The following is a 26,092-nucleotide window of genomic DNA, read 5'->3' on the forward strand; positions in this document are numbered from 1 at the left end:
GACCAGCTTTAAGGTTGTGTCTGACAACTCCGGTAGTTAATTTTAAAAATTCAGATAAGTCTTTGCATAGTCTGGAATTTAATAATTCAGTGATTATCATTTTAGTGGGTATTAGGAGCTTGCTGTTTAAAAAAATTGTTTTAGGGCTTCCCTGGTGGTGCAGTGGTTGAGAGTCCGCCTGCCGATGCAGGGGACGCGGGTTCGTGCCCCGGTCCGGGAAGATCCCACATCCCGTGGAGCGGTTGGGTCCGTGAGCCATGGCCCCTGGAGCCTGCGCGTCCGGAGCCTGTGCTCCGCAACGGGAGAGGCCACAACAGCTAGAGGCCCGCGTACCGCAAAAAGAAAAAAAAAAAACCAAAACAGAGCACCCTGAAGAAGGTGCGGGAATAGGGGAATTTGCAAGTGCTCACACTCCAGACCAGCGAACAAGAAAGACTTGGTATAAAGGGCTCAGATCTCAGAGAAGGGTTCTAGACATCGCGCTGCATACTCTACCTTTGTGGTGGCGGTGGCAGGTTGTAGGGCAGGGAGTGGGAGGGAGCTGAAGAATAGAGAGGGGAAGGTTGCTGCAGCCTCAGCCTCAAGAGGTAGGGGCTTAGGTAGCAGGTGGCTGGACTGCACCACGCCTGCTATTTTAAGGCTAGGCCTCATTTTCAGGCGCGTGGTGTAGAGGGAAGGCGTCATTTGAAGCACCCACATCCCAGATGGGAGATATTGATGGGGGTGAGATGGAGATGACACTTGTCTGTGGCTACTGCTGGGCGCTCTCGCCTTCCGACCCCCACCACTATAAAGCTGAGGAACCCAAGAAGCAAACACGCGGTTCATACACTTGCACTGTCATTCACTGGTGGGTGGACCAGGCTCCACCAAACTCTGGGCTTTTATTGGTCAGCCGAGAGGGATAGCTAGCAGCTTCCTCCGGATTGGTCGGTTTCTGCTAGCTCTCAAGTCAATCAGAGCAGAATATACTGGACTCCCATTCTCTGGCTTCCGTGGTAGCCATGTTGGGTAGCGGCATGCAAACCTTCCAGTCCTGAGACCGCAACGTAATAACATCCCCAGCTTTCCTCTGCCGCCGCCGTCTTCTCCATACAGGTTATTTCAATGAATAAAAACGCGCTTTTTCACTCACAAAACGTATCGTTTCATTAGTATAATGTGAGAAGACTGCGTTTAGGCGGTGAAGCGCGAAGGAGGGGAAGAAGTGCCCTATTCTGTCCACCAACCCTCGAAACCAGCCAAGATTCAATACTGATCCCCGCTATCCAGGAGGACCTCAATTCGGGCCTCCCGCAGCGTGCGCCGGTTTTGAGTGATGTTTGGCCCCTTGCGGCACCTGTAGCGTCCCTAGTTACCGGACCCCTAGTAACCACCTCCCCAAGCAAGGAGCCATTCGGGCGCTTACGGCCGCGCCGGCTTCCACGCCCCGGGCCAGCGCGGGCGCTCAGGCCTCGGTGGCGTGGTGATGGCCGCCTCGCACCGAGCAGCGAAGCTGGCGGCCAACAGTCTCCAAACCCCGGTCAATCCCAGCACCGGAGCGCGGGTCACCCATTACGAACGCAAAGACCCCATACAGTCCCTGTCAGCGGCGGCGGCGGCCTTGGAGGAGGAGGAAGAGGAGCAGGAGGAGAAGGAGGAGGAGGAGGAGGAGGAAGAGGCAGCGGGGCCGGCGCGGGCGCCGGTAATGCAGAGGCGGGAAGTGGGCTGGGGCTAGGCCCCGGCGGGGTGCAGCTGGAGGCTGGTCGGCGACCCCGCTGGTGAGGCGCGGTCTGGGAAACGCGCGCCCTGTCCAGATCCCTCCCTACCAGTGAGCCTGGCCCACCACGTTCTCTGTGCTCCCACGGAAAATACTCAAAAAACAAGGCTTTAAAAAGTCTTTTAATTTTATCTAAAGAGATTGTTGTAAAACTTTCTTGGAGAGCAAATGCTCTCCAAGAAATTAGTCTGTTTCCAGAGAGTGAAAAGTACAGAACTTTACTCCTTTTGCTCCAGCATCTGTTGGGAATAGATATTTGCTTTTCTTTTTTTTCGTTTTCTTTTCAACTTGAGGAAAACTGTTCTATCCAATAGAGGATAACCCATAAAACGCAAGTGAATCAGCTGTGCTGTCAGGTGTGTTTTGTTGTCATCTTGATATCTTGGTTATTAGTGCATTTTAATACAGTACATGAGAGATGATGTTTAAAACCAGCAAGAGTTCGCTGGGTAAATCAGACAGATATAGTTAAGCCTCCAGAGAAACAAATTACTGAGGTTCCAACGTTTCCACACGGCTCTTAAGGGTGGCGTGAGACAGCTTTTTCACTGATCAATTTTCATTGTCAAATGTGTTGTGACCACCTGTCTACCAGGTAGAGGGTCAAGTCTGCCATCTGCTCTATTCACTTAAAAGATGGGAACCTTGAATTTTAACTAGCAATCTGCAGACATAAACCTCCTTAACCCCAGTTAAAGATTCTTGATACCATTTGTACAAAGCTGCTCAGATTCAAATCATCGTGGTCTAGGGCTAATAGAAATTACTGGATATTTTGGAATTCTAATCTCTTTAATCTACACTAAAACTGTTAATGAGAAAATCTGTAGCAACACCTTTTATGGGCAGTATTTTACCAACAGATAAACTACTTGAGGTTATCCAGAGTAAGGCAGATTGAGACCCTGAACATGAACCAGGGTCAGTGACCTAGGACCAGATTCATTCATGATAAAGCTTCCCCTCAACACAAATTTCAGGAGCCAACGATGGAGGCTAACTGATGTTGGAAAAAGATTTGAATGGAGAAAAAGGATTTGGAGTCCCAGGTTAGGATCTGTTCATTTGCTAGTTGATATTCAGAAGTAACTTCCTTCAATCTCAGTTTCCTTATCTGTAAAAGAACTATAACTGTCTGTCTTTCTTGTCTCACTGGGCTATTAAGAGAACCAAATGAGAGAGTATGTCATAGCTAAAGGACAGTTTGTATAAATTTGTAATAATAATAACTGCCAGTGGGACTGTTATTTGAACAACTCTCACAAAGATTAAGTTCTACTTTGGCTTGCTGTGGTGGAGGAAGCAGTCAGTTCTGTAGTCACAGGTATACTTCCAGAGTGCCCTGGTAAACTGCAGATTTGTATGAGAAACATCACCTTAGGAGAGGTTAGTTTAATGAGCTAATTTCCAAGGGGCATGGTCCTACTGAAAAAAAAAAAAAAAAAGGAAGATAAGTTTGGAGTTTGACACTGTTTTGAGACCAGTGTACTTGAAGGATCCAAAAGCAAATCTGGATAAGCTGCCACTGTAGTAGGCCTGATGGTCAGAGGACATGGGGTTGGCAGACAAAGCACTGAAAAGCTAAAAAAGAGAGTGCAGGAGCCAAGCTTTGCCTTTTTCAGTTTGGCTTGGTCTCCACCTTGGGTTTTTTATTTTTCTATTTATTTGTTTTATTTATTTTGGCTGCATTGGGTCTTTGTTGCGGTGTGTGGGCTTCTCATTGTGGTGGCTTCTCTTGTTGCAGAGCACAGGCTCTAGGTGCGCGGGCTTCAGTAGTTGCAGCACGTGGGCTCAGTAGTTGTGGCGCATGGGCTTAGTTGCTCCACGGCATGTGGGATCTTCCCAGACCAGGGCTCGAACCCGTGTCCCCTGCATTGGGAGCGCAGAGTCTTAACCACTGCACCACTAGGGAAGTCCCTCCACCTTGGTTTTTTAAAGGTTAGTTTGTCTTAACTTCGTCATCTATAAGATGGAGTAAACTCAGCTTACCAGAATCACCACAAAAAAATTGATTAGAGAACCAACTGTCACAGTAGGCCCCTTTAAGTCCTTTGGTTTGCCAAAGCAACCCATGCCCCACCGCCAGCTCCATGCACACCCCTTGCAGGACTCCGTGCCCATATAGGGCACTAAGTCATATTTCTTAGCCTCGGTTGGAGATATCAGTTCATAGACCTTGCTATGGGGTTGATGATGACATGGGTAAAGCACTATTCTATAATTCACAGTTAAAATTTCACTGACTTTCCTAATGGGATGGCCTTCTCTTTTTCTACAAATATTGAGCATTTATTAAGTGCCAGTCACAGACTATTCAGTAGTGAATGAAGCAGGCATAGCTCATGTCATCACAGTGCTTCCATTCTGATGGGGAAGTTAGACAATAAAAAATGAACAGTCAGATGATTATAAGACAGGAAGTGTTAGGAAAGAAATGAACAGGTTACTATAATTTAAAAAAGAAATAGGAAGGAACCTATTTCAGTGAGTTAACATTTAAGCCAATGCCTGATCGATGAGAAAGAACAGCCATTTAAAGAGTGGTGGTGGGAAAAGCATTCCAGGATGAGGGAATGGCATATTCAGAGGCCCAAAGATAGGAGGAGAGAGAGTTTTGTGTGATTAAGGGTCTGAAAGAAAGCCAATGGGACTGGAGAAGAGAGAGGGGGAGGGGGAGAGGATGAGGTTGGAGCGGTAAGGAGGGCATTGTAGACCAAGGTAAGGAGTTTAGCGTTTATTGCAGGTGCAGTGAGAGGTCCTTGAAGACTTTTAAGAGATCTGATATGTTCCTATTTACATTTTAAAACGATGACTGATGGCTTTGTGGAGAATGATTGGAGGGTTTGACAAAGAAAGGAGACTGGGTAGGAGGCTCTTGCAGTAATTCAGGTGCCAGAAGTGGTGGCTTGGACCTAGAGCCCAGGGGAGATGGCAAGAAGTGGACAGATTACATAGGACTTAGATTAGATTGGATGTGAAGGCCAAGGAAGAAGAAGTCAAGAATGCTCTTTCCCACGTTTCTGGTTTGACCAGCTGCATAGAAGATAACGTCATTTACTGAATTGTCGGTAACTTGGGGAGGAATAGATTCAGGGGCTGGGTGGGAATCAAGGTTTCCGTTGTGAACATGGTAAATTTGAGATACCTGTGAAACTACCAAGTGGAAAGATGTAGGAAGCAGTTGGGCCTATGAAACTGTAGTCCTGTTGGGAGTGGGATGAAGAATCTCCATCTGGGAGTTTTCAGCATTTTTGAAGCACTGGGTTAAGTCACTTAAGGGGAGAGTTCAGAGAAAGAAAAGAAGGGGCCTAGTATAGAACTCTTAAAACCCTTGACATTTAACAGTCAGGTAGAGAAAAAGGGGGCAAAAGAGATTAAGACCAGCTACAGTGGTAGAAGAATTATTGCAGGGGTGTGGAAGTTTCCAATTCATTGGTTTCAATGCTAAGGGAAAGGGGCAAATGCTGCTAGGAGGAGGACATTTCATCCCCGAAGCAGGAGGGAAAGAGCAAAGGGGCACAAAGGCAGGCAGTTTCGTAGATGGGAAGATGAGGGAACTTCCCTCTGATGGGTTTTTTTTTTTACTGAAGAAATAAAGGGATTATCATGGGCAGTTGGGAGTTGGGGTGGGAGCAGGTGGAAGAGCAAGGGACAGGTAGGCAGGATCTCTGGGGCAGTGTGAGAGCCACTTCCAGAAGGAGCACGGGAGGTGCCAGGCAGACCAAGTAGCCATGAGAAATTGTTCATTTTTAAATTTAGTATTAATATTCACAAAACATTCTTTTTCTTTTTGAGTTACATTTTAATTATAGAAGTAATACATGAACACATTCTCCTTTTAAAATTTCAAATGTTATATCGTGCTTGCTTCGGCAGCACATATACTAAAATTGGAACAATACAGAGAAGATTAGCACGGCTCCTGTGCAAGGATGACACGCAAATTAGTGAAGTGTTCCATATTTTTATAAAGATGTTAAAAAGAATGTTATAAATAAGGCTTAAGCCCTTTTAACACTTCTCTCAAAAAGAAAATCTGGTTCCCCCTCCCTCCTCATCAGTAGCCACTGTTTTGAAACTGATATATATCCTGGGCTTTTTCCTGTCTCCTGTGTACACAAATATTTTAATATATGGTAGCATTTTATAGATACATATTGTTCTGCCACTTGCTTTTTTTCTCTTATGTACATTTAGATCTGCCTCATTCCTTACAAATCCCTTTAATGCAAAAAATTTTTTAAATAAAAATTCCATAATTGTAGATGATAGTAGATCGACTCTAACACAAATAATTATGAGTGCTGATTACTAATGAAGCAACATGTGTTGGAAGGAGACGTCATCTAAATGGGTCAAGCCAATCTAGGGAAGATTATCCTCTAATCTAGTGGCTGCATGTACAACAACATTCCACAGAAAGCTCAACAATTAAAGGGAAAGGGTGCTATTTTAGGCTCTTGGAAAATAATGTCCTTGGCCTAGATTATTTGAACTACTAAATGTTTCCTTCTGTGTGGAGACAATTTAAGATGAAATTAGAGTTGGAAGTTGCTTATTAACCATTTATCTGTTTTAGGTAAAACACTGATACCAGTTTATCCAAAAAGTTCAGGCTAGTATTACCAGTATTAAGCTGAAATGGAATGGATACTGTGCAAAAGTCAGTGCATAAGTATAATTATAGTTTGCTGCATCTCTTCAGAAGCTACTCATCCTTCTTTATCTTTTTCAAACAGTTTTTCCAGGTTCAAATAAACTTCATCCTTTCTGTGAAAATGATTGTTATAAGGCCTTCTTTTAAGTAATGTTCTAAAAGAATGAATGGAGAGTACGTGGATGCTTTTGCCTAAAAGCGAGTCTTTGGAATATCCACTCTGTTTCAATGGTAGTTTTTGGAAAATGAGCCCTTTCGTTAATACTCAGTAGGATATCACTCTTGAGTAGCCAATATTTCTTTGATTCAGTCTTTATGAGGGAATACCTGTCCTCTTCCCTTGGGAGAAACTTAATATTGTTTTAGCTGGACATTCGCTCATCCAACAAATACTTATTGAGCATCTGCCATTGGCCAGGCACTTTTCTAGGCACTGGGGACACAACTGAACGAAGCACACAAACGCTTGCTTTTGTGATGCTCACTTTTTGGTGGGGGCAGGCATCCAGTACACAAATCAGCAGAGGTTATCAGTTGGTGGTGAGTACTTATAAGAGAAAGCAGTAAAGGGAGGCTGACAGTGAGTCAGGGGAGAGGTTGTAATTTCAAACAGGGTAGTCAATGTAGGCCTTGCTGAGATGACATTTTGAGTGAAGGTCTGAAGGAATGAGCAGGTGGGCTGTTCAGATATCTGGAGGCAGGGAGGGGGAACAGTAAGCCCTCGAGGTGATCTTGCTGATCCTCTGAGCTTCAGAAAAACTGCAAACTGGAATCGGCTGCTTCTGCTAGAACGAGCTCCTGCTGCCCAGACGGACAAGGATCCCTGCTGGGGCGGTACAAGCGGATTAGCAGATGGAGAACTAACAGGAAGGAATAAGTCCCTGCTTCCTCCTCCAGCCTTGCAGTCTCCCTGTAGCCCCACTGTTAGTAGAGTCTAGCGGGAAGCAGCTGGCAAAGCGGAAATGTGGTTTGCAGAGTCCCAAGCCCAGCATCACATAGCACGGCTCTGGAGCTGAGACAACGGTTTAACACCTGCCTCACATAACTTTATGTATCGTAAAACTGAAGTTCAAAAGCCTAGGGCCCACGTCACATGGCTAAGAAGTGCAGAACCTAGGCATGAATGAGAATGCTGACACCACGTCTGTAATCTTTAACCCACGCCACGAGAACACTCCAAACTGAAAAGCTGCTTAACTTTCATACAACCCTTTCAGCTTTAAAGGGTTGTAAAGGGGCTGAAACCAGGTGACCCGTGAGTGGTCAGGAGCCAGTGGTAGACAAGAAACAGAAACCACCGCCTGCTTGCCCTAACCTCCCTTTCCAGGCTTGCTTCCCAAAATTGCTTTATGCATTTTTACTTTCCTTTTAGCCTGCAGCTGTGTGCACGTTGCTTTCCACCACACACCACCACCCCCATCCCCGCCACTTTTGCTAACGTCATTTCCTTTGGAGTAGCTGTTCCCTCTTTCCCCATATATAATACTTTCCATGATCCTCCAGATTCTTCCATTTGTTGACTCAGCCCAAATATCACCTCCTCTAGGAAGCCTTCCCTTATCTTCCAAACTCAAACCAAACCAAAGCTCCCTTCTTTTAAATACCCTTATCACTTTGTTGCTGAACTCAAGTTTGTGTGCCCAATGCACAGTGAAGCCAAACAAACCAAAGTAGTGGAGTTTGGAGCAGAGAAAGGTTTATTGCAGCCCCAAGCAAGGAGAATAGGAAGCTTGTGCTCAAAAAGCCCAAACTCCCCTGATAGGGAAGAGTTTTTATAGGCAGAATTAGGGGGGAGGGCTGCAGAGTGTGTAACCTTCCTCTGATTGGTTGATTGGGAGGTAACAGGGTGGTGTTCCAGGAATCTCAGTCATCAGCCTTCTGGTTCCAGCCAGTCTGGGGTCCATGTGCTTAGGTTCAGCCTAAAGTTACCATCCTCCACCTGGGTGGGGGTCTTAGTTCCTGTTGAAGAACTCAGAGATTCATATCAGATTGTTATATATATCCCTTGAGGAGAAGCCAGGACGCTCCGCTTTCCTCCACTACTGTTTCTTGACTGCTTTTCCTTTGTTTCTGCATTCCCTCACTCCTTGAATTAGTAACTGTTTGAATCTGCCCTTTGAAATGGGGACACAGAAAGACTTCTGTGCCCAGGAGGACCCCACAGGCTTCTGCTCAGTTTCAACTAGATCTTTGTATCTCTCATAACCACTGTCCATTTCATGTTAGTCCTCCTGTCACTGCTTATTTAGATGCTGGTGTTTGCCAACATTTCCATCCTCAGCTTCTTGCCTCTCACTGCCCACAGGCAGCCTTATCCACACCCAAGGCTGCACCTGCACTTCTGTGTGCATTGCTGGCTGCCATATCTCCATCTCCAGCCCAGCCTTCTTACCAGGTCTCCAGACCTATTTTCCCTGTTTCCTGTACATTTGGCTGCCCTACTATCCTCTCACACTTAGTGTGTCTAAAACAAAGATTAGTTTCCTTTCCCCAAAATGCTCTTCCTCCCTATATCCCCTATATTAATGAATGGAAGCCCCATCATCTACCTAGACATAGAGCACTCCAAACAGAAACCTTTCAATTTCTTGCCCACAGTCCAGGCTATTATCAAGTTGATGATTCAGCTTCTTAAATCTCCCAAGGCAGCCTCCTTTCTCGTGTTCCTGGTGCTGTTCCCTAATTCTGCCCTTAATACCTCTAACTCGGACCCTTGCAGTAGCCCATCAATTGCCACCAACCTTGCTTCCCTTCACTCCACCTCACTTGCTACCAGAGAGTCCTTCTGAGTGTTACTGACCATGCCTCTCCTCTGCTCACATCCTTTAAGGCTCCTGTTGCCTGTGGCTTGGCCCCCTGGACTCTTGGTACTCTTGGTTGGGGCTTTTTTTTTTTTTTTTTTTTTTTTATTTATTTATTTAGGGCTGTGTCAGGTCTTTGTTGCAGCACGCGGGATCTTTCGTTGCAGTGCACAGGCTCTTCGTTGTGGCACGTGTGCTTCTCTCTAGTTGTAGTGTGGCACAGGCTCAGTAGTTGTGGCACGTGGGCTTACTAGTTGTGGTGCCCAGGCTTAGTTGCCCCATGGCATGTGGGATCTTAGTTCAACCAGGGATCGAACCCACATCCCCTGCATTGGAAGGCAGATTCTCGACCACTGGACCACCAAGGAAGTTCCTTGGTTGGGGCTCTTGACTTGCCTTTTTCACCTTGTTTCCCATCCTCCTCTGTGCTCCATATGCCCTATTCCCCTCTCCCACTCAGACTTTTTTTTCCCCTTAGATTCCATATATATGTGTTAGCATACGGTATTTGTTTTTCTCCTTCTGACTTACTTCACTCTGTATGACAGTCTCTAGGTCCATCCACCTCACTACAAATAACTCAATTCATTTCTTTTTATGGCAGAGTAATATTCTATTGTATATATGTGCCACATCTTCTTTATCCATTCATCTGTTGATGGACACTTAGGTTGCTTCCATGTCCTGGCTATTGTAAATAGAGCAGCAATGAACATTTTGGTACATGACCCTTTTTGAATTATGGTTTTCTCAGGGTATATGCCCAGTTGTGGGATTGCTGGGTTGTATGGTAGCTCTATTTTTAGTTTTTTAAGGAACCTCCATACTGTTCTCCATAGTGACTGTATCAATTTACATTCCCACCAACAGTGCAAGAGGGTTCCCTTTTCTCCACACCCTCTCCAGCATTTATTATTTGTAGATTTTTTGATGATGGCCATTCTGACCAGTGTGAGATGATATCTCATTGTAGTTTTGATTTGCATTTCTCTAATGATTAATGATGTTGAGCATCCTTTCATGTGTTTGTTGGCAATCTGTATATCTTCTTTGGAGAAATGTCTATTTAGTTCTTCTGCCCATTTTTGGATTGGGTTGTTTTGTTTTGTTTTTTTTGCGGTACGTGGGCCTCTCACTGTTGTGGCCTCTCCCATTGTGGAGCACAGGCTCCAGACGCGCAGGCTCAGCGGCCATGGCTCACGGGCCCAGCCGCTCTACGGCATGTGGGATCCTCCCGGACCAGGGCACAAACCCGTGTCCCCTGCATCAGCAGAGTCTCAACCACTGTGCCACCAGGGAAGCCCGGGTTGTTTGTTTTTTTGATATTGAGCTGCATGAACTGCTTGTAAATTTTGGAGATTAATTCTTTGTCAGTTGCTTCATTTGCAAATGTTTTCTCCCGTTCTGAGGGTTGTCTTTTTGTCTTGTTTATGGGTTTCCTTTGTTGTGCAAAAGCTTTTAAGTTTCATTAGGTCCCATTTGTTTATTTTTGTTTTTATTTCCATTTCTCTAGGAGGTGAATCAAAAAGGATCTTGCTGTGTTTTATGTCATAGAGTGTTCTGCCTATGTTTTCCTCTGAGAATTTGATAGTGTCTGGCCTTACATTTAGGCCTTTAATCCATTTTGAGTTTATTTTTGTGTATGGTGTTAGGGAGTGTTCTAATTTCATACTTTTATATGTACCTGTCCAGTTTTCCCAGCACCCCTTATTGAAGAGGCTATCTTTTCTCCACTGTATATTCCTGCCTCCTTTATCAAAGATAAGGTGAACATATGTGCATGGGTTTATATCTGGGCTTTCTATCCTGTTCCATTGATCTATATTTCTGTTTTTGTGCCAGTACCATACTATCTTGATTACTGTAGCTTTGTAGTATAGTCTGAAGTTAGGGAGCCTGATTCCTCCAGCTCCGTTTTTCTTTCTCAAGCTTGCTTTGGCTATACGGGGTCTTTTGTGTTTCCATACAAATTGTGAAATTTTTTGTTCTAGTTCTGTGAAAAATACCAGTAGTAGTTTGATAGGGATTGCATTGAATCTATAGATTGCTTTGGGCAGTAGAGTCATTTTCACAATGTTGATTCTTCCAATCCAAGAACATGGTATATCTCTCCATCTATTTGTATCATCTTTAATTTCTTTCATCAGTGTCTTATAATTTCCTGCATACAGGTCTTTTGTCTCCTTAGGTAGGTTTATTCCTAGGTATTTTATTCTTTTTGTTGCAATGGTAAATGGGAGTGTTTCCTTAATTTCACTTTCAGATATTTCATCATTAGTGTATAGGAATGCAAGAGATTTCTGTGCATTAATTTTGTATCCTGATACTTTACCAAATTCATTGATTAGCTCTAGTAGTTTTCTGGTAGCTTCTCTAGGATTCTCTATGTATAGTATCATGTCACCTGCAAACATGACAGCTTTACTTCTTCTTTTCCGATTTGGATTCCTTTTATTTCTTTTTCTTCTCTGATTGCTGTGGCTAAAACTTCCAAAACTATGTTGAATAAGAGTGGTGAGAATGGGCAACCATGTCTTGTTCCTGATCTTAGTGGAAATGGTTTCAGTTTTTCACCATTGAGGACGATGTTGGCTGTGGGTTTGTCATATGTGGCCTTTATTATGTTGAGGAAAGTTCCCTCTATGCCTACGTTCTGGAGGGTTTTTATCATAAATGGGTGTTGAATTTTGTCAAAGCTTTTTCTGCATCTATTGAGACGATCATATCGTTTTTCTCCTTCAGTTTGTTAATATGGTGTATCACATTGATTAATTTACGTATATTGAAGAATCCTTGCATTCCTGGGATAAACCCCACTTGATCATGGTATATGATCCTTTTAATGTGCTGTTGGATTCTGTTTGCTAGTTTTGTTGAGGATTTTTGCATCTATGTTCATAAGCGATATTGACCTGTAGTTTTCTTTCTTTGTGACATATTTGTCTGCTTTTGGTATCAGGGTGATGGTGGCCTTGTATAGTGAGCTTGGGAGTGTTCCTCCCTCTGCTATATTTTGGAAGTTTGAGAAGGATAGGTATTAGCTCTTCTCTAAATGTTTAATAGAATTTTCCTGTGAATCCATCTGGTCCTGGGCTTTTGTTTGTTGGAAGATTTTTAATCACAGTTTCAATTTCAGTGCTTGTGATTGGACTGTTCATATATTCTATTTCTTTCTGGTTCGGTCTCAGAAGGTTGTGCATTTTTAAGAATTTGTCCATTTCTTCCAGGTTGTCCATTTTATTGCCATAGAGTTGCTTGTAGTAATCTCTGATGATCCTTTGTATTTCTGCAGTGTCAGTTGTTATTTCTCTCCTTTTTCATTTCTAATTCTATTGATTTGAGTCTTCTCCCTTTTATTCTTGATGAGGCTGGCTAATGGTTTATCAATTTTGTTTATCTGCTCAAAGAACCAGCTTTTAGTTTTATTGATCTTTGCTATCGTTTCCTTCATTTCTTTTTCATTTATTTCTGATCTGATCTTTATGATTTCTTTCCTTCTGCTAACTTTGGCTTTTTTTGTTCTTCTTTCTCTAGTTGCTTTAGGTGTAAGGTTAGTCTGTTTATTTGAGATGTTTTTTAAGGTAGGATTGTATTGCTATAAACTTCCCTCTTAGAACTGCTTTTGCTGCATCCCAAAGGTTTTGGGTTGTCGTGTTTTCATTGTCATTTGTTTCTAGGTATTTTTTGATTTTCTCTTTGATTTCTTCAGTGATCTGTTGGTTACTAAGTAGTGTATTGTTTAGCCTCCATGTGTTTGTATTTTTTACAGATTTCTTCCTGTAATTGATATCTAACCTCATAGCATTGTGGTCGGAAAAGATGCCTGGTATGTTCAATTTTCTAAAATTTACCAAGGCTTGATTTGTGACCCAAGATATGATCTATCCTGGAGAATATTCCATGAGAACTTGAGAAGAATGTGTATTCTGTTGTTTTTGGATGAAATGTCCTATAAATGTCAATTAAGTGCATCTTGTTTAATGTATCATTTAAAGCTTGTGTTTCCTTATTTATTTTCATTTTGGATGATCTGTCCATTGGTGAAAGTGGGGTATTACAGTCCCCTACTGTGATTGTGTTACTGTCGATTTCCCCTTTTATGGCTGTTAGTATTTGCCTCATGTATTGAGGTGCTCCTATGTTGGGTGCATAAATATTTACAATTATTATATCTTCTTGGATTGATCCTTTGATCATTATGTAGTGTCCTTCTTTCTCTCTTGTAATAGTCTTTGTTTTAAAGTCTATTTTGTCTGATATAAGAATTGCTACTCTAGGTTTATTTTGATTTCCATTTGCATGGAATATCTTTTTCCATCCCCTCACTTTCAGTCTGTATGTGTCCCTAGGTTTGAAGTGGGTGTCTTGTAGACAGCATATATACAGGTCTTGTTTGTGTATCCATTCAGCCAGTCTATGCCTTTTGGTTGGAAAATTTAATCCATTTACATTTAAGCTAATTATCGATATGTATATTCCTATTACCATTTTCTTAATTGTTTTGGGTTTGTTATTGTAGGTCTTTTTCTTCTCTTGTGTTTCCTGCCTAGAGAAGTTCCTTTAGCAGTTGTTGTAAAGCTTGTTTGGTGGTGCTGAATTCTCTTAGATTTTGCTTGTCTGTAAAGGTTTTAATTTCTCCATCAAATCTGAATGAGATCCTTGCTGGGTAGAGTAATCTTGGTTGTAGGTTTTTCTCCTTCATCACTTTAAATATGTCCTGCCACTTCCTTCTGGCTTGTAGAGTTTCTGCTGAAAGATCAGCTGTTAAACTTATGGGGATTCCCTTGTGTGTTATTTGTTGTTTTTCCCTTGCTGCTTTTAATATTTTTTCTTTGTATTTAATTTTTGATAGTTTGATTAATATGCGTCTTGGCGTGTTTATCCTGTATGGGACTCTCTGTGCTTCCTGGACTTGATTAACTATTTCCTTTCCCATATTAGGGAAATCTTCAACTATAATCTCTTCAAATATTTTCTCAGTCCCTTTCTTTTTCTCTTTTTCTTCTGGGACCCCTATAATTCAAATATTGGCATGTTTAATATTGTCCCAGAGGTCTGAGACTGTCCTCAATTATTTTCATTCTTTTTTCTTTATTCTGCTCTGCAGTAGTTATTTCCACTATTTTATCTTCCAGGTCACTTATCCGTTCTTCTGCCTCAGTCATTCTGCTATTGATCCCCTCTAGAGAATTTTTAATTTCATTTATTGTGTTGTTCATCACTGTTTGTTTGCTCTTTAGTTCTTCTAGGTCCTTGTTAAACATTTCTTGTAATTTCTCTATTCTATTTCCAAGATTTTGGATCATCTTTACTATCATTATTCTGAATTCTTTTTCAGGTAGACTGCCTATTTCCTTTCATTTGTTAAGTCTGGTGGGTTTTTGCCTTGCTCCTTCCATCTGCTGTGTATTTTTCTGTCTTCTCATTTTGCTTAACTTACTGTGTTTGGGGTCTCCTTTTCGCAGGCTGCAGGTTCGTAGTTCCCGTTGTTTTTGGTGTCTGTCCCCAGTGGCTAAGGTTGGTTCAGTAGGTTGTGTAGGCTTCCTGGTGGAGGGGACTAGTGCCTCTGTTCTGGTGGATGAAGCTGGATCTTGTCTTTCTGGTGGGCAGGTCCACGTCTGGTGGTATGTTTTGGAGTGTCTGTGGCCTTATTATGATATCAGGCAGCCTCTCTGCTAATGGATGGGGATGTGTTCCTTTCTTGCTAGTTGTTTGGCATTGGGTGTCCAGCACTGTAGTTTGCTGGTCGTTGAGTGAAGCTGGGTCTTGGCGTTGAGATGGAGATCTCTGGGAGATTTTCGCCGTTTGATATTACGTGGAACTGGGAGGTCTGTTGTGGACCAGTGTCCTGAACTTGGCTCTCCCACCTCAGAGGCACAGCCCTGATGCCTGGCTGGAGCACCAAGAGCCTTTCATCCGCACGGCTCAGAATAAAAGAGAGAAAAAATAGAAAGAAAGAGAGAAAGAAGATAAAATAAAATAAAGTAAAATAAAGTTATTAAGATAAAAAATGATTATTAAGAAAAAAAATTTTTTAAGTAATTTAAAAAAAAACACAGTAAATGGAAAGACAGAACCCTAGGACAAATGGTAAAAGTAAAGCTATAAAGACAAAATCAAACACAGAAGCATTCACTTACACACTCACAAAAAGAGAAAAAGGTTAAAAAATATATATATCTTTGCTCCCAAAGTCCACCTCCTCAATTTGGGATGATTCGTTGTCTATTCAGGTATTCCACAGATGCAGGGTACATCAGGTTGATTGTGGAGATTTAATCCGCTGCTCCTGAGGCTGCTGGGAGAGATTCTCCTTTCTCTTCTTTGTTCTTACAGCTCCCGGTGTTCAGCTTTGGATTTGGACCCGCCTCTGTGTGTCGGTCGCCTGAGGGCGTCTGTTCTTCACTCAGACAGGACAGGGTTAAAGGAGCAGCTGCTTCGGGGGCTCTGGCTCACTCAGGCTGGGGAGAGGGAGGGGTATGGATGTGGGGCGAGCTTGCTGCTGCAGAGGCCGGCGTGACGTTGCACCAGCCTGAGGCGCACCATGCATTCTCTCGGGGAAGTTGTCCCTGGATCATGGGACCCTGGCAGTGGCGGGCTGCACAGGTTCCTGGGAGGGGAGGCATGGGTAAGTGTGCTTGCACACAGGCTTCTTGGTGGCGGCAGCAGCAGGCTTAGCATCTCATGTCCGTCTCTGGGGTCCGCGCTCAGAGCGTGGCTTGCGCCCGTCTGTGGAGCTCCTTTAAGCGGCGGGCGCTCTTAATCCCCTCTCCTCATGCACCAGGAAACAAAGAGGCAAGAAAAAGTCTCTTGCCTCTTCGGCAGCTCCAGATTTTTTCCCAGACTCCCTCCCAGCTAGCTGTGGCGCACTAACCCCTTCAGGCTGTGTTCATGCTGCCAACCCCAGTCATCTCCCTGGGATCCGACCGAAGCCCGAGCCTCAGCTCCCAGCCCCCGCCCACCCCGGCGGGTGAGCAGACAAGCCTCTCGGTCCGGTGAGTGCCGGTCGGCATCTGTCCTCTGTGCGGGAATCTCTTCGCTTTGCCCTCCACACCCCTATTGCTCGCTCTCCTCCATGGCTCCGAAGCTCCCCCCTCCGCCACCCGCAGTCTCCACCCGCGAAGGGACTTCTAGTGTATGGAAACTTTTCCTCCTTCACAGCTCCCTCCCCGAGGTGCAGGTCCTGTCCCTATTCTTTTGTCTCTGTTTTTTCTTTTTTCTTTTGCTCTACCCAGGTACCTGGGGAGTTTCTTGCCTTTTCGGAGGACTGAGGCCTTCTGCCAGCGTTCAATAGGTGTTCTGTAGGAGCTATTACACATGTAGATGTATTTCTGATGTATTTGTGGGGAGGAAGGTGATCTCTGCGTCTTACTCTTCTGCCATCTTGAAGCTCCTCCAGAAGGAGGCTCTTTATAAAGGGTGGTTTGGCTTGATCCTACTATAGTGTATGGGTTAGTACATGATCTGGGAATCTAACCATCCTTTATAAAATGTATTAAATAACATTTATTTTCTGGCAACTTGGTCTCTCTCTCTTGTTCTTCATAAAATGTTATTAGGAGAAAATGTGCATAGCCCACAAGTAACTTATAATCTGTTACATGTACATAGTCCACAAGTAACATATAACCTACTTAAGTGGACTTTTTAAAAAGCAGCATTGGGAACCGGTGTCAACTTAATTTGTCTTTCAATTCCAGACATCATATAACAGGTTTTTTCCTCCTACCAGGCTGATTTTAACACGAACATTTCTGGGGTAAATGAACAAAAACGTATAAGCTGTGAGGATTTTGTGGACTTTTCTGATATTTACCACTCTAATGAAGAGTACTTCAGGAAACTAGAAGAGCTGAAGGCAGCCCACATGGAAACTATGGCAAAGTTAGAGAAAATGTACCAGAATAAGTTAAATTTAAAGGAAGTTCAGCCAGCGATCACCATGGAAGAAGCTGCTAGTGTCTCTTCCAGGTAAGTTTGTACATAATGTTATTTGTGGACTGTAAAGTAAAATGTATACTTAAAAGTGCAGAACAAAATTATTTCAGAATATTTTCTCTCAAATATCCCTTTGTGCTTTTAATGATATACAGAGCTGAGATTTTATTCAGATTGTTTGATGGCTTATCAACCTATTAGGTGGCTTCTTGCCTTGAGGGTCATTTGGTGGCCCTTTGTTCTTTTCTCTCTGACCCACCATTCTTAGACATGTATCAGAATATTTAGTCTGGGCCATTTTCAAATGATGAATATTAAAATTTAACTTTAAAAGCCCTTTTTTTATAATATGTGGATTAATATGAGCTCAGTAAAGATATAGTACAGAAGGTTCAGAGCTAAGACATAGATCTGATTTAAGTTTTCAAAATAGTCATTTTTGCCATAAACTTGCTTCTTTTGAAACTTGAGTTGGTCAGCTCTGATTGTGCATCTCCTGTGTGCCAGACCTTGTCTGGGCACCGAGGAGTCAAAATCAAGATGCCCTCAAGGAGGTCAAAGACTAGCTGAGATCCAAACACACAACATGGTGTAACAGAGTGTCATGGAGACAGAGGAAGAGCAGTTGATCATGTCAAGGTGTCAGTGGAGGGATACAGGCACATCGAGTGTTGTATCTGAGTTCAGTCTTGAAGGAGAAATAGCTGAAGCAGATGTAGGAAGCAAGGAGTGGCCTTCTAGGCAGCAGGAACCACGTGTGCCAAGGCATGGTGCCGTGAGAAATCACCGTGTGTGTGAGGAACTTCCCATGATTGGATCTTTTTTTTCCTTGTGCTGTGTCTCCGTTGTGGCGCACAGGTTCTTCTTCGTGGCAGGTGTGCAGGCTTTTCTAGGTATGGCGCAGGGGTTCCAGAGCTCGTGAGCTCAGTAGTTGCGGTGCACGGGTTCCCTAGTTGCAGTGCGTAGGCTTAGTTGCCCCGAGGCATGTGGGGTCTTAGTTCCCCCACCAGGGATCAAATTCGCATCCCCCTGTATTGGAAGGCAGATTCTTAACCACTGGACCACCAGGGAAGTCCCCTGTGATTGGATTTTATTTATTTATTTTTTTTGGCTGCGTTGGGTCTTCATTGCTGCACACAGGCTTTCTCTATTTGCGGCGAGTGGGGGCTACTCTTCGTTGCGTTGCGCAGGCTTCTCATTGTGGTGGCTTCTCTTGTTTCGGAGCACAGTCTCTAGATGCGTAGGCTCAGTAGTTGTGGCTCGTGGGCTCTAGAGTGCAGGCTCAGTAGTTGTGGCACACAGGCTTAGTTGCTCCATGGCATGTGGGATCTTCCCAGACCAGGGCTCAAACCTGTGTCTCCTGCATTGGCAGGTGGATTCTTAACCACTGCACCACCAGGGAAGCCCCCTGTGATTGGATCTCACTTAAGAATGGTGACGGGGTAGGGAGAGGCAAGAGGTGAAACTGGAAAGGAAGGCAGGGGCTAGTCTTGAAGGGCTTTAAAATCCAGACTTTTCTTTTTTCAATTAATAAAATGTGGGGGGGCTGCATTGGGTCTTCATTGCTGCGCACAGGCTTTCTCTAGTTGCAGCGAGCAGGGGCTAGTCTTCGTTGCGGTGCATGGGCTTCTCATTGCAGTGGCTTCTCTTGTTGTGGAGCACAGGCTCTAGGGCATGTTGGCTTCAGTAGTTGTGGCACATGGGATCAGTAGTTGTGACTCATGGGCTCTAGAGCGCAGGCTCAGTAGTTGTGGCACACAAGCTTCAGTAGTTGTGGCTCACAGGCTTAGTTGCTCCGCGGCATATGGGATCTTCCCGGACCAGGGCTCGAACCCGTGTCCCCTGCATTGGCAGGCGGATTCTTAACCACTGTGCCACCAGGGAAGTCCCTATAATCTAGACTTTGTAATAATGACAAATCATGGGAAAGTTTCAGGAAGGAGAGTGATGTGATCAGATATATGTTTTAAGATGGTGACTCTGGAAAATGTGTGGAGAATTCAATAGTGATTAGACCCAAGGAGCCTCTGCTGTCTTAGGTTCCTGCCCTGTAAAATGAGGGAGTAAAACTAGATCATTTATAGGCATCTCCCAGGCTCTGTTCTAAAAAAAAATTGATAATTTCCACAAGCCCTATCCAGCTCCTATTTTCTAACTGATTTTGACTTGATCTTAGAAATTATGTAGTTCTTAATTTTTATATTTGGTCACATGCAGCTGAAAGAGTAACCTAATTATTCTTCTCATTTACTTAGGTCTGTATCAGAAAAGAGCTCTCATCATCCTGTTTCATTAATGACATCAATTTCAGAACCTGATTTAGGTCAGTCTTCCTCCTTGATTGTGTCTTTCTCTGAAGATGAGTTGCCCAACGTAGAAAAAGAGTATTCTGAGAAAAGCAGAATGATGACCTATGCTAAGGAGCTCATCAGCAACATGTGGACAAACTTCTCTGTTGAAGATTATATTCAGGTTGAAGATGCTGACTTGCCAGCACTCAAAAAAAAAAAAAAGAAGCCAAAAGAATGGGTGCCAAAGATTACAGTACCTGAGCCTTTTCAAATGATGATTAGAGAGCAGAAGAAAAAAGAAGAGAACATGAAATCTAAATCAGATATTGAAATGGCACGCAAACTGCTCAAGAAACAAGAAGAAGAATCAGAGTGTAAGAAAAAATTCCGAGCCAACCCAGTTCCTGCATTCGTCTTTCTCCCCCTTTATCATGATATAGTCAAGCAAAATGAAGAACGGAGGAGGTCTATGAAGGAGAAAAACAAAGAAGCCCTTTTGGCCTCGCAAAAGCCGTTTCAGTTTATTGCAAGGGAGGAACAGAAGCAAATTCGGGAAAAGCAGCTGAAAGACTTTTTTAAGTCTAAAAAGAAAACAAACCAATTTAAAGCCAGACCGATACCTCGATCTACTTATGGTACAACTATCAATGACAAGTTAACAGAAGAGCTCTATAGAAACATTAGGACGCAGCAGAGAACCCAAGACTTTTTACAGAATTCATCCCCTCTGCCTTGTAGTCCAGCTCACAGAAGTTATGCTACAAGGAAGCCCAAGTGTCCTGAACAGGCTGAAAAGTCCAAGTGTAAACACAAGGTTAGGTGCCAGACTGCTGATTCTGAAGACCTTCCTGAGAGATATCAGAAACATCACTCAGAACAGAAGTGTCCAAAATCCCTGACAGTCTGTGAACCATCTGACCTTCATGCAGCCTCACATGCATCCACTAAAAGAGAGAAAATCTTGGCAGATATTGAAGCAGATGAAGAGAATTTAAAAGAAACACGTTGGCCTTATCTGTCTCCAAGGCGCAGGTCACCAGTAAGAAGTACAAATGGAAAACCTGTGCCTTGTAGCTGCAACCCTCCCATGCCCACGGTGTCCTCCAGGGGAAGAGAACAAGCCACAAGGTGAATAACTGATACAGCACTGATTGACTCATGGTTGCTCCATTGATTTTGTATTTGGGAATTTGAAAATATGATGTTATTTTATCTGGTAACATATTTTACTATATAATATAGAACATTTTGCCAGGGGGTGTTCTTCTAAGGAATGAATGTATTTTCCATTTTATGAATCTTTGGGGCTAGAAAAGGTTACAGTCACCCTATTGATTTTCTAATTACAACTCAGATCCTTATCAGAAGGTTGCCCCTTTTTTTCAACAGTTGAATTATCCCGTGTTAAGTCTTTGCTAAACAACATTCTCATTGGCTTAAAGTGAATTAAGCCTTAGTTTGTTGCCCTCAGGAGATCACTTGAGGAAAAGAAAATGTTGGAAGAAGAGAGAAATCGGATCCTAACTAAGCAGAAGCAAAGAATGAAAGAATTGCAGAAACTCTTGACAACCCGGGCTAAGGCTTATGACTCACATCAGAGTTTAGCTCAAATGTCTAAATCCAGAATAAAATCTCTCAGGTATCATGAGAGAATCCTGACCCTCCAGATCATTGGTTTTCAAACTTTTTTTTTAATCAGTGGACCCCCAATATATGAACAAATTAATAATAGTATTAGTATTTCAGTTTCTGGATTCAAGTTACTATCAGTTACTTATAGTTAACTTACACGCGCGCACACACACACACACACACACACACACACACACACTCATACTTACTCACTCACTTTGTGGTGAGAACCAACATGTATACTGACTCCAGGACCATGACGCCATGTTGATGAACAGAAACATATTGTGGCCATGGTTCAGCTGTAATCTTACATCAGCATCTAAACTTTTTCTTATTATTTCTTATTGCACAGTGCAATATTGAGAAAAATCTTGATTCACACAGATAAAGCTCTTTTTAACAGCTTGCCATGTAATCTCAGAATATTCTTCAATAAACAGATATGTCAGAGAGCTTTGTTCTAAGGTCTGCATGAAATTTGATAGCACAAATTAACACATTGATGTTAACATCAGTTATGTGGTGTGTCAGTTAACATGTGTGTTAAGGTTTAGTAGTATGTATTACATGCTGCAATTCTGCAGTACAAAGTTTGAAAATCAGTGTTCCAGAGGAACATTTTTATGTTGCAACATAAAAATGTTCATGTTTAAGTAGTAAAATATCTCCCTCAAAGCTGGGTAAGTAATATGATTTATTAATTTTTAATCTGATTTATAAGTACCCCCAAATCTATATTTGCTTTTAATTGAGTGTTCCTTTTAAAATGTATATTATGTATAATAATTATTATATTCCTTTGTAACAGATGTTATGTATACATTCCTTATAATGTGTATCAATGTAATTCATTGATAGAAGGAGCTTGATTTGATGAACTTGAGCAAAATATTCGTTAGAAATATACTGGTCAACCTTAGAAAGTAAACGGGATTTTCCATAATGCTAAATTGTGTATAGTTAAGCATAATTATCATTTTATGGTATAATTATTTTTTCTAATCCATGAAGTCTTATGATCTTGGTAGAATTAGTGTATTTTACATAGAGAAAGTAGCATAATTTAATTTATTATAGGATCTGGTTCAAATAGTAAGTATACTTACTGTGAATTTATGTATTTTGCTTCCTGTTCCTCTCTATGCAGTATTCCCATACTCCCCATTTCTCCCCTGCCCTGCTCCCATTTAATTAACTGTGCCATCAACCTATAGGAGATATCATTTAGGGGAAAAAAGAAGAGCAAGGTCTTGTTTTCAGAAGAAATTCCTTAAAGAGAAGATACCAAATTTGGACCAAACTTTTTTGGTTTATAAATACTTATAAATGAGATAAGGGGACATTCATTTATCTCCTCAAGCCAGTTTGAAGCCACTGAATCCATTATGCTTTGAAGATTTCAGGAACCTCAAAGTACCCAGACTGTTCCCGGGATGTAAAATGTGTGCTCTCAGAACCTAGAATTTTTACTTTCCATTCCATAAAAATTTACCAGTCTAGAAAAGAAAGTGATAAACTGTGCTCATGACTTAATTTCTGATTTGTCATCTACGCTAAATGTTATATGTGCAAGTTCTTATTTCTTTTAAAAATTCCATTCCTTTTATTTGATTTTAGAAAGAGTGAAAAAGAAAGGATGAGAGAATACCGACAAGAACTAGAAGAAAGAGAAGAAAAATTAAAAAACAGGCCACTGCTATTTGAAAGAGTTGCTCAGGTTGTGTTTGTTGGAATTTGAGAACTATTGTCAGCTTCTTTCCTTTTTTTTTTTAACATCTCTATCTCCTAATTTTTATAGTCCATTTTTCTTATGTGTTATATAATTTACTGAGACAGTATTATTTCTGTGACAGCTTCATCACATCAGTCAAGTAAGTAGTTTTGCTTAAATCTGAACATTGAATCTTGATGAGGCTCGTAAGCTTGATAAAGAACATGCTGCTAATCGAATCATTTTCAAAATAATAATTTCACAACCTGTTTTTAATGGCTAGTCTTTTTTCACTACCAACTTGGCCAAATATTAAGGTGAGTTTTGGAAGTCTTTGAAAAATTAAAAAATGAAACAAAATGGCTAATTGAATCAGATTTATTTCTGCCAGTTTTTTTTTTCAGTTTTCTTGGGATAAAATTGACATAGAACAGGTATAAGTTTAAGGTATACAGCATAATGACATACGTATATTAGGAAATGATTGCTACAGTATGTTTAGTTAACATCTATCACCTCATATTGTTACCAAAAAAATTTCTTTTCCTTGTGATGAGAACTTTTAGGACCTACTCTCTTAGCAACTTTCAAATATGCCACACAGCAGTGTTAGCTGTAGTCACCATGCTGTACGTCACACCCCCAGCACTTATTTATCTTATAACTGGAAGTTTGTACCTTTTGACACCTTCATCCAATTCCTCCAGTAACCACAAATCTGATCTCCTTTTCTATGAGTTGTGTGTGTGTGTATTTAGATTCCAGGCATAAATCAGATCATATAGTATTTGTCCTTCTCTGTCTGACTTACTTCCCTTAGCATAATGCCCTCAAGGTCCATCTGTATTGTCACAAATAGCAGGTTTTCCTTTTTTATGGCCGAATAATATTCCATTGTGTGTGTGTGTGTGTGTGTGTGTGTGTGTGTGTTTGTGTGTGTGTGTGTATATATATATAGATTCCACATTTTCTTTATCCATTCATCTTTTGACGGCCATTTGGGTTGTTGCCACATCTTAACTATTGTCTATAATGCTGCAGTGAATCAACATAGTGATTTCATTTTCTTTAGATAAATACCTGGGAGTAGAATTGCTGGACTGTGTAGTAGTTCTATTTTTAAGTTTTTGAGGAACCTCTATACTGTTTTCCGTAATGGCTGCACCAATTTACTTTCCCATGAACAGCACACAAGGGTTCCCTTTTCTCTACATCCTGACCAGAATTTGTTATGTCTTGTCTTTTGAGACTAGCCATTGTAACAGGTATGAGGTGATATCTCACTGTGGTTTTGATTTCATTTCCCTAATGGTTAGTGATGCTGAGCACCTTTTCATGTGCCTGTTGGTCATTTGAATATCCTCTTTGAAAAAATGTCTATTCAGATCTCTTGCCCATTTTAAAGTTTGATTATTTGTTTTAGGTTGCCTTTTCTTTTTTTTTCTTTTTTTTTTTTTTGCCTTTTCATTTTGTTGATCAGTTTTTTTAAGTGAGTCTATAATTTTTAGTCTTATCTACAATTACCGAAAGGACTTCCTTTTTAAAAAAATTGAAGTATAGTTGATTTACAATGTGGTTTTAGTTTCTGGTATATAGCAAAGTGATTCAGTTATATATGTATATGCGTGTGTATATGTATATTCTTTTTCAGATTCTTTTCCATTATAGGTAATTACAAGATATTGAATATAGTTCCCTGTGCTATACAGTAGGACCTTGTTGTTTATCTGTTTTATATAAAGTAGTGTGTATCTGTTAATCTCACTTCCTGACTTATCCCTCCTCCCCCAATTTGGTAACCATAGTTTGTTTTCTATGTCTGTGAGAAGCACTTCCTTTTTATCAGAAAAAATACTTTGATCCTATGGACAATGAATTCTGATTTTACTAGATTTATACTCAGTTTTACAGTCTTTCCCTTAAGAGAGATTTGTCAATTTCAGATGCTCTTCCCCTTTGTATCCATAAGGGAGGGGCTCCTATGGGCGACATGCTTTAACAATGGACAAAATCCCTGGAGGTTACAGGTGCTGTGTTGTGAATTTCAAGCTGTTGCATTTGGAGCTTCCTGCCAGCAAGTGTCTGGGACAGATGAGTGTCCTTATAGGACCGCCTGTGTCAGTGACTCACTGAGGACAAAGGACATGTGTTATGGGTAAATCTACATATTACAGCCTCTCAAAGTTATGGGAACCCTTTACTGACTGATTTGGGTATAATTTTATGTAATGCTTTTCATTTTAAGGGATGGGTTTTTTGTTTTTCATATCTCAGTTTCAACTTTAGGGGAAAAAAATTATATTAAGCTCTTCTGTGTTACTCAGCATAAAGTGATTGACTTTCGCCTCTAAGTAGTTATCTCCAGCACCCAACTGCAGGTTTTATGTCCACTTGTCTGGATGTATCTACCCAGGTTTCCCACAGGCGTCTTACATTCATCTTGCCCCAAACTAGATCTTCCTCTTTGAGTTCATGTTTCTGTTGGGCCGCAATTTAGATAACTGGGAACCTCTTTTTCTCTCCATTCAGTTGTCACTGAGAGATGTGACAAGTTCCTTTCTAAATAACTTTTGCATCTACCTTTCTCCATTTCTAATGTGAAATGCTAGGTGAAACCTCTGTTATTTCCTATCTGAGTTATAATGGTTTGACTGGTTTTCCTGCTTTGCATTCTGTCTTGGCAAAGCATTCTGTCTTGGCTTTGCTATTCCCATTCCCTTGCCACCACGTGCACCCTGAGTAGGTAGTTAATAACCCCGATAACAGTGGCAATCATCCATTTCACTGATGCCATTCGTTCTCATTTTCATTGAATGGTATCAAGGGATCTTGACATTGACTTCTCCAAACAATGCTGCAAGGTGGGTATTCCTGTATTGCAGAGGAAGAAACTGAAGTTGAAAGAAAGTAAGTAACTCATAAGGTTTATAGTTAGTAAATAATGGAACTAGGATTGGAACCCAAGTCAGTCTGCTTCCAAACACTTAACATTAAGCTGTCCTACTTTCTCCTGGGAGAAAGTCCACGAGTCTTAGCATGGTGTACAGAATCCTCTATTATCTGATCCCTGTTGACCTCTTTAGTTCATCAACCACTGCACGCCCCCAGTCCCCACTCTGTACACCCTTTACTTTCCGACCATACCAGACTATTAGTTTCACACTTGAAATCATTATTTATGCTGTTTCTCAACACCCTTAGAGCTTCTTCCTATCTTTCCTCTTACTCTTTCAAGGCTTACTGTAAAATCGCTTCTTGCATTGTTTCCCCATGTTGGGTTGTGTGCCATTTCCTCTGTTC

The 26,092-nt window shown here is 41.8% G+C and overlaps 1 protein-coding gene and 1 non-coding gene across 6 annotated transcripts in view; both read left to right on the forward strand.

Moving 5' to 3' along the window:
• Window positions 1-1,384: 1,384 nt before the first annotated feature.
• Window positions 1,385-26,092, forward strand: part of FAM161A (FAM161 centrosomal protein A) — a 28,716-nt gene continuing 4,008 nt past the window's right edge. Inside the window, exons 1-5 of one of the 5 annotated variants that reach the window (XM_059079261.2) lie at window positions 1,385-1,684; window positions 16,950-17,188; window positions 19,411-20,574; window positions 20,918-21,085; window positions 22,699-22,798. In XM_059079261.2, the coding sequence (XP_058935244.1) occupies window positions 1,469-1,684; window positions 16,950-17,188; window positions 19,411-20,574; window positions 20,918-21,085; window positions 22,699-22,798 (1,887 nt within the window). In that variant the 5' untranslated portion in view covers window positions 1,385-1,468. Of the gene's footprint in view, window positions 1,685-2,020; window positions 2,116-2,763; window positions 2,809-16,181; window positions 16,213-16,949; window positions 17,189-19,410; window positions 20,575-20,917; window positions 21,086-22,698; window positions 22,799-26,092 lie in introns of those variants that run through there. The other 4 variants (XM_067007545.1, XM_067007544.1, XM_067007546.1 and 1 more) reach the window with 4 other exon arrangements.
• Window positions 5,620-5,726, forward strand: LOC131766039 (U6 spliceosomal RNA). Its single transcript, XR_009338342.1, has one exon. It is a non-coding gene; the product is annotated as a U6 spliceosomal RNA (small nuclear RNA).

The sequence above is a fragment of the Kogia breviceps genome, chromosome 11 (assembly GCF_026419965.1).
Source record: "Kogia breviceps isolate mKogBre1 chromosome 11, mKogBre1 haplotype 1, whole genome shotgun sequence".
NCBI classification, from domain to species: Eukaryota; Metazoa; Chordata; class Mammalia; order Artiodactyla; family Physeteridae; genus Kogia; species Kogia breviceps.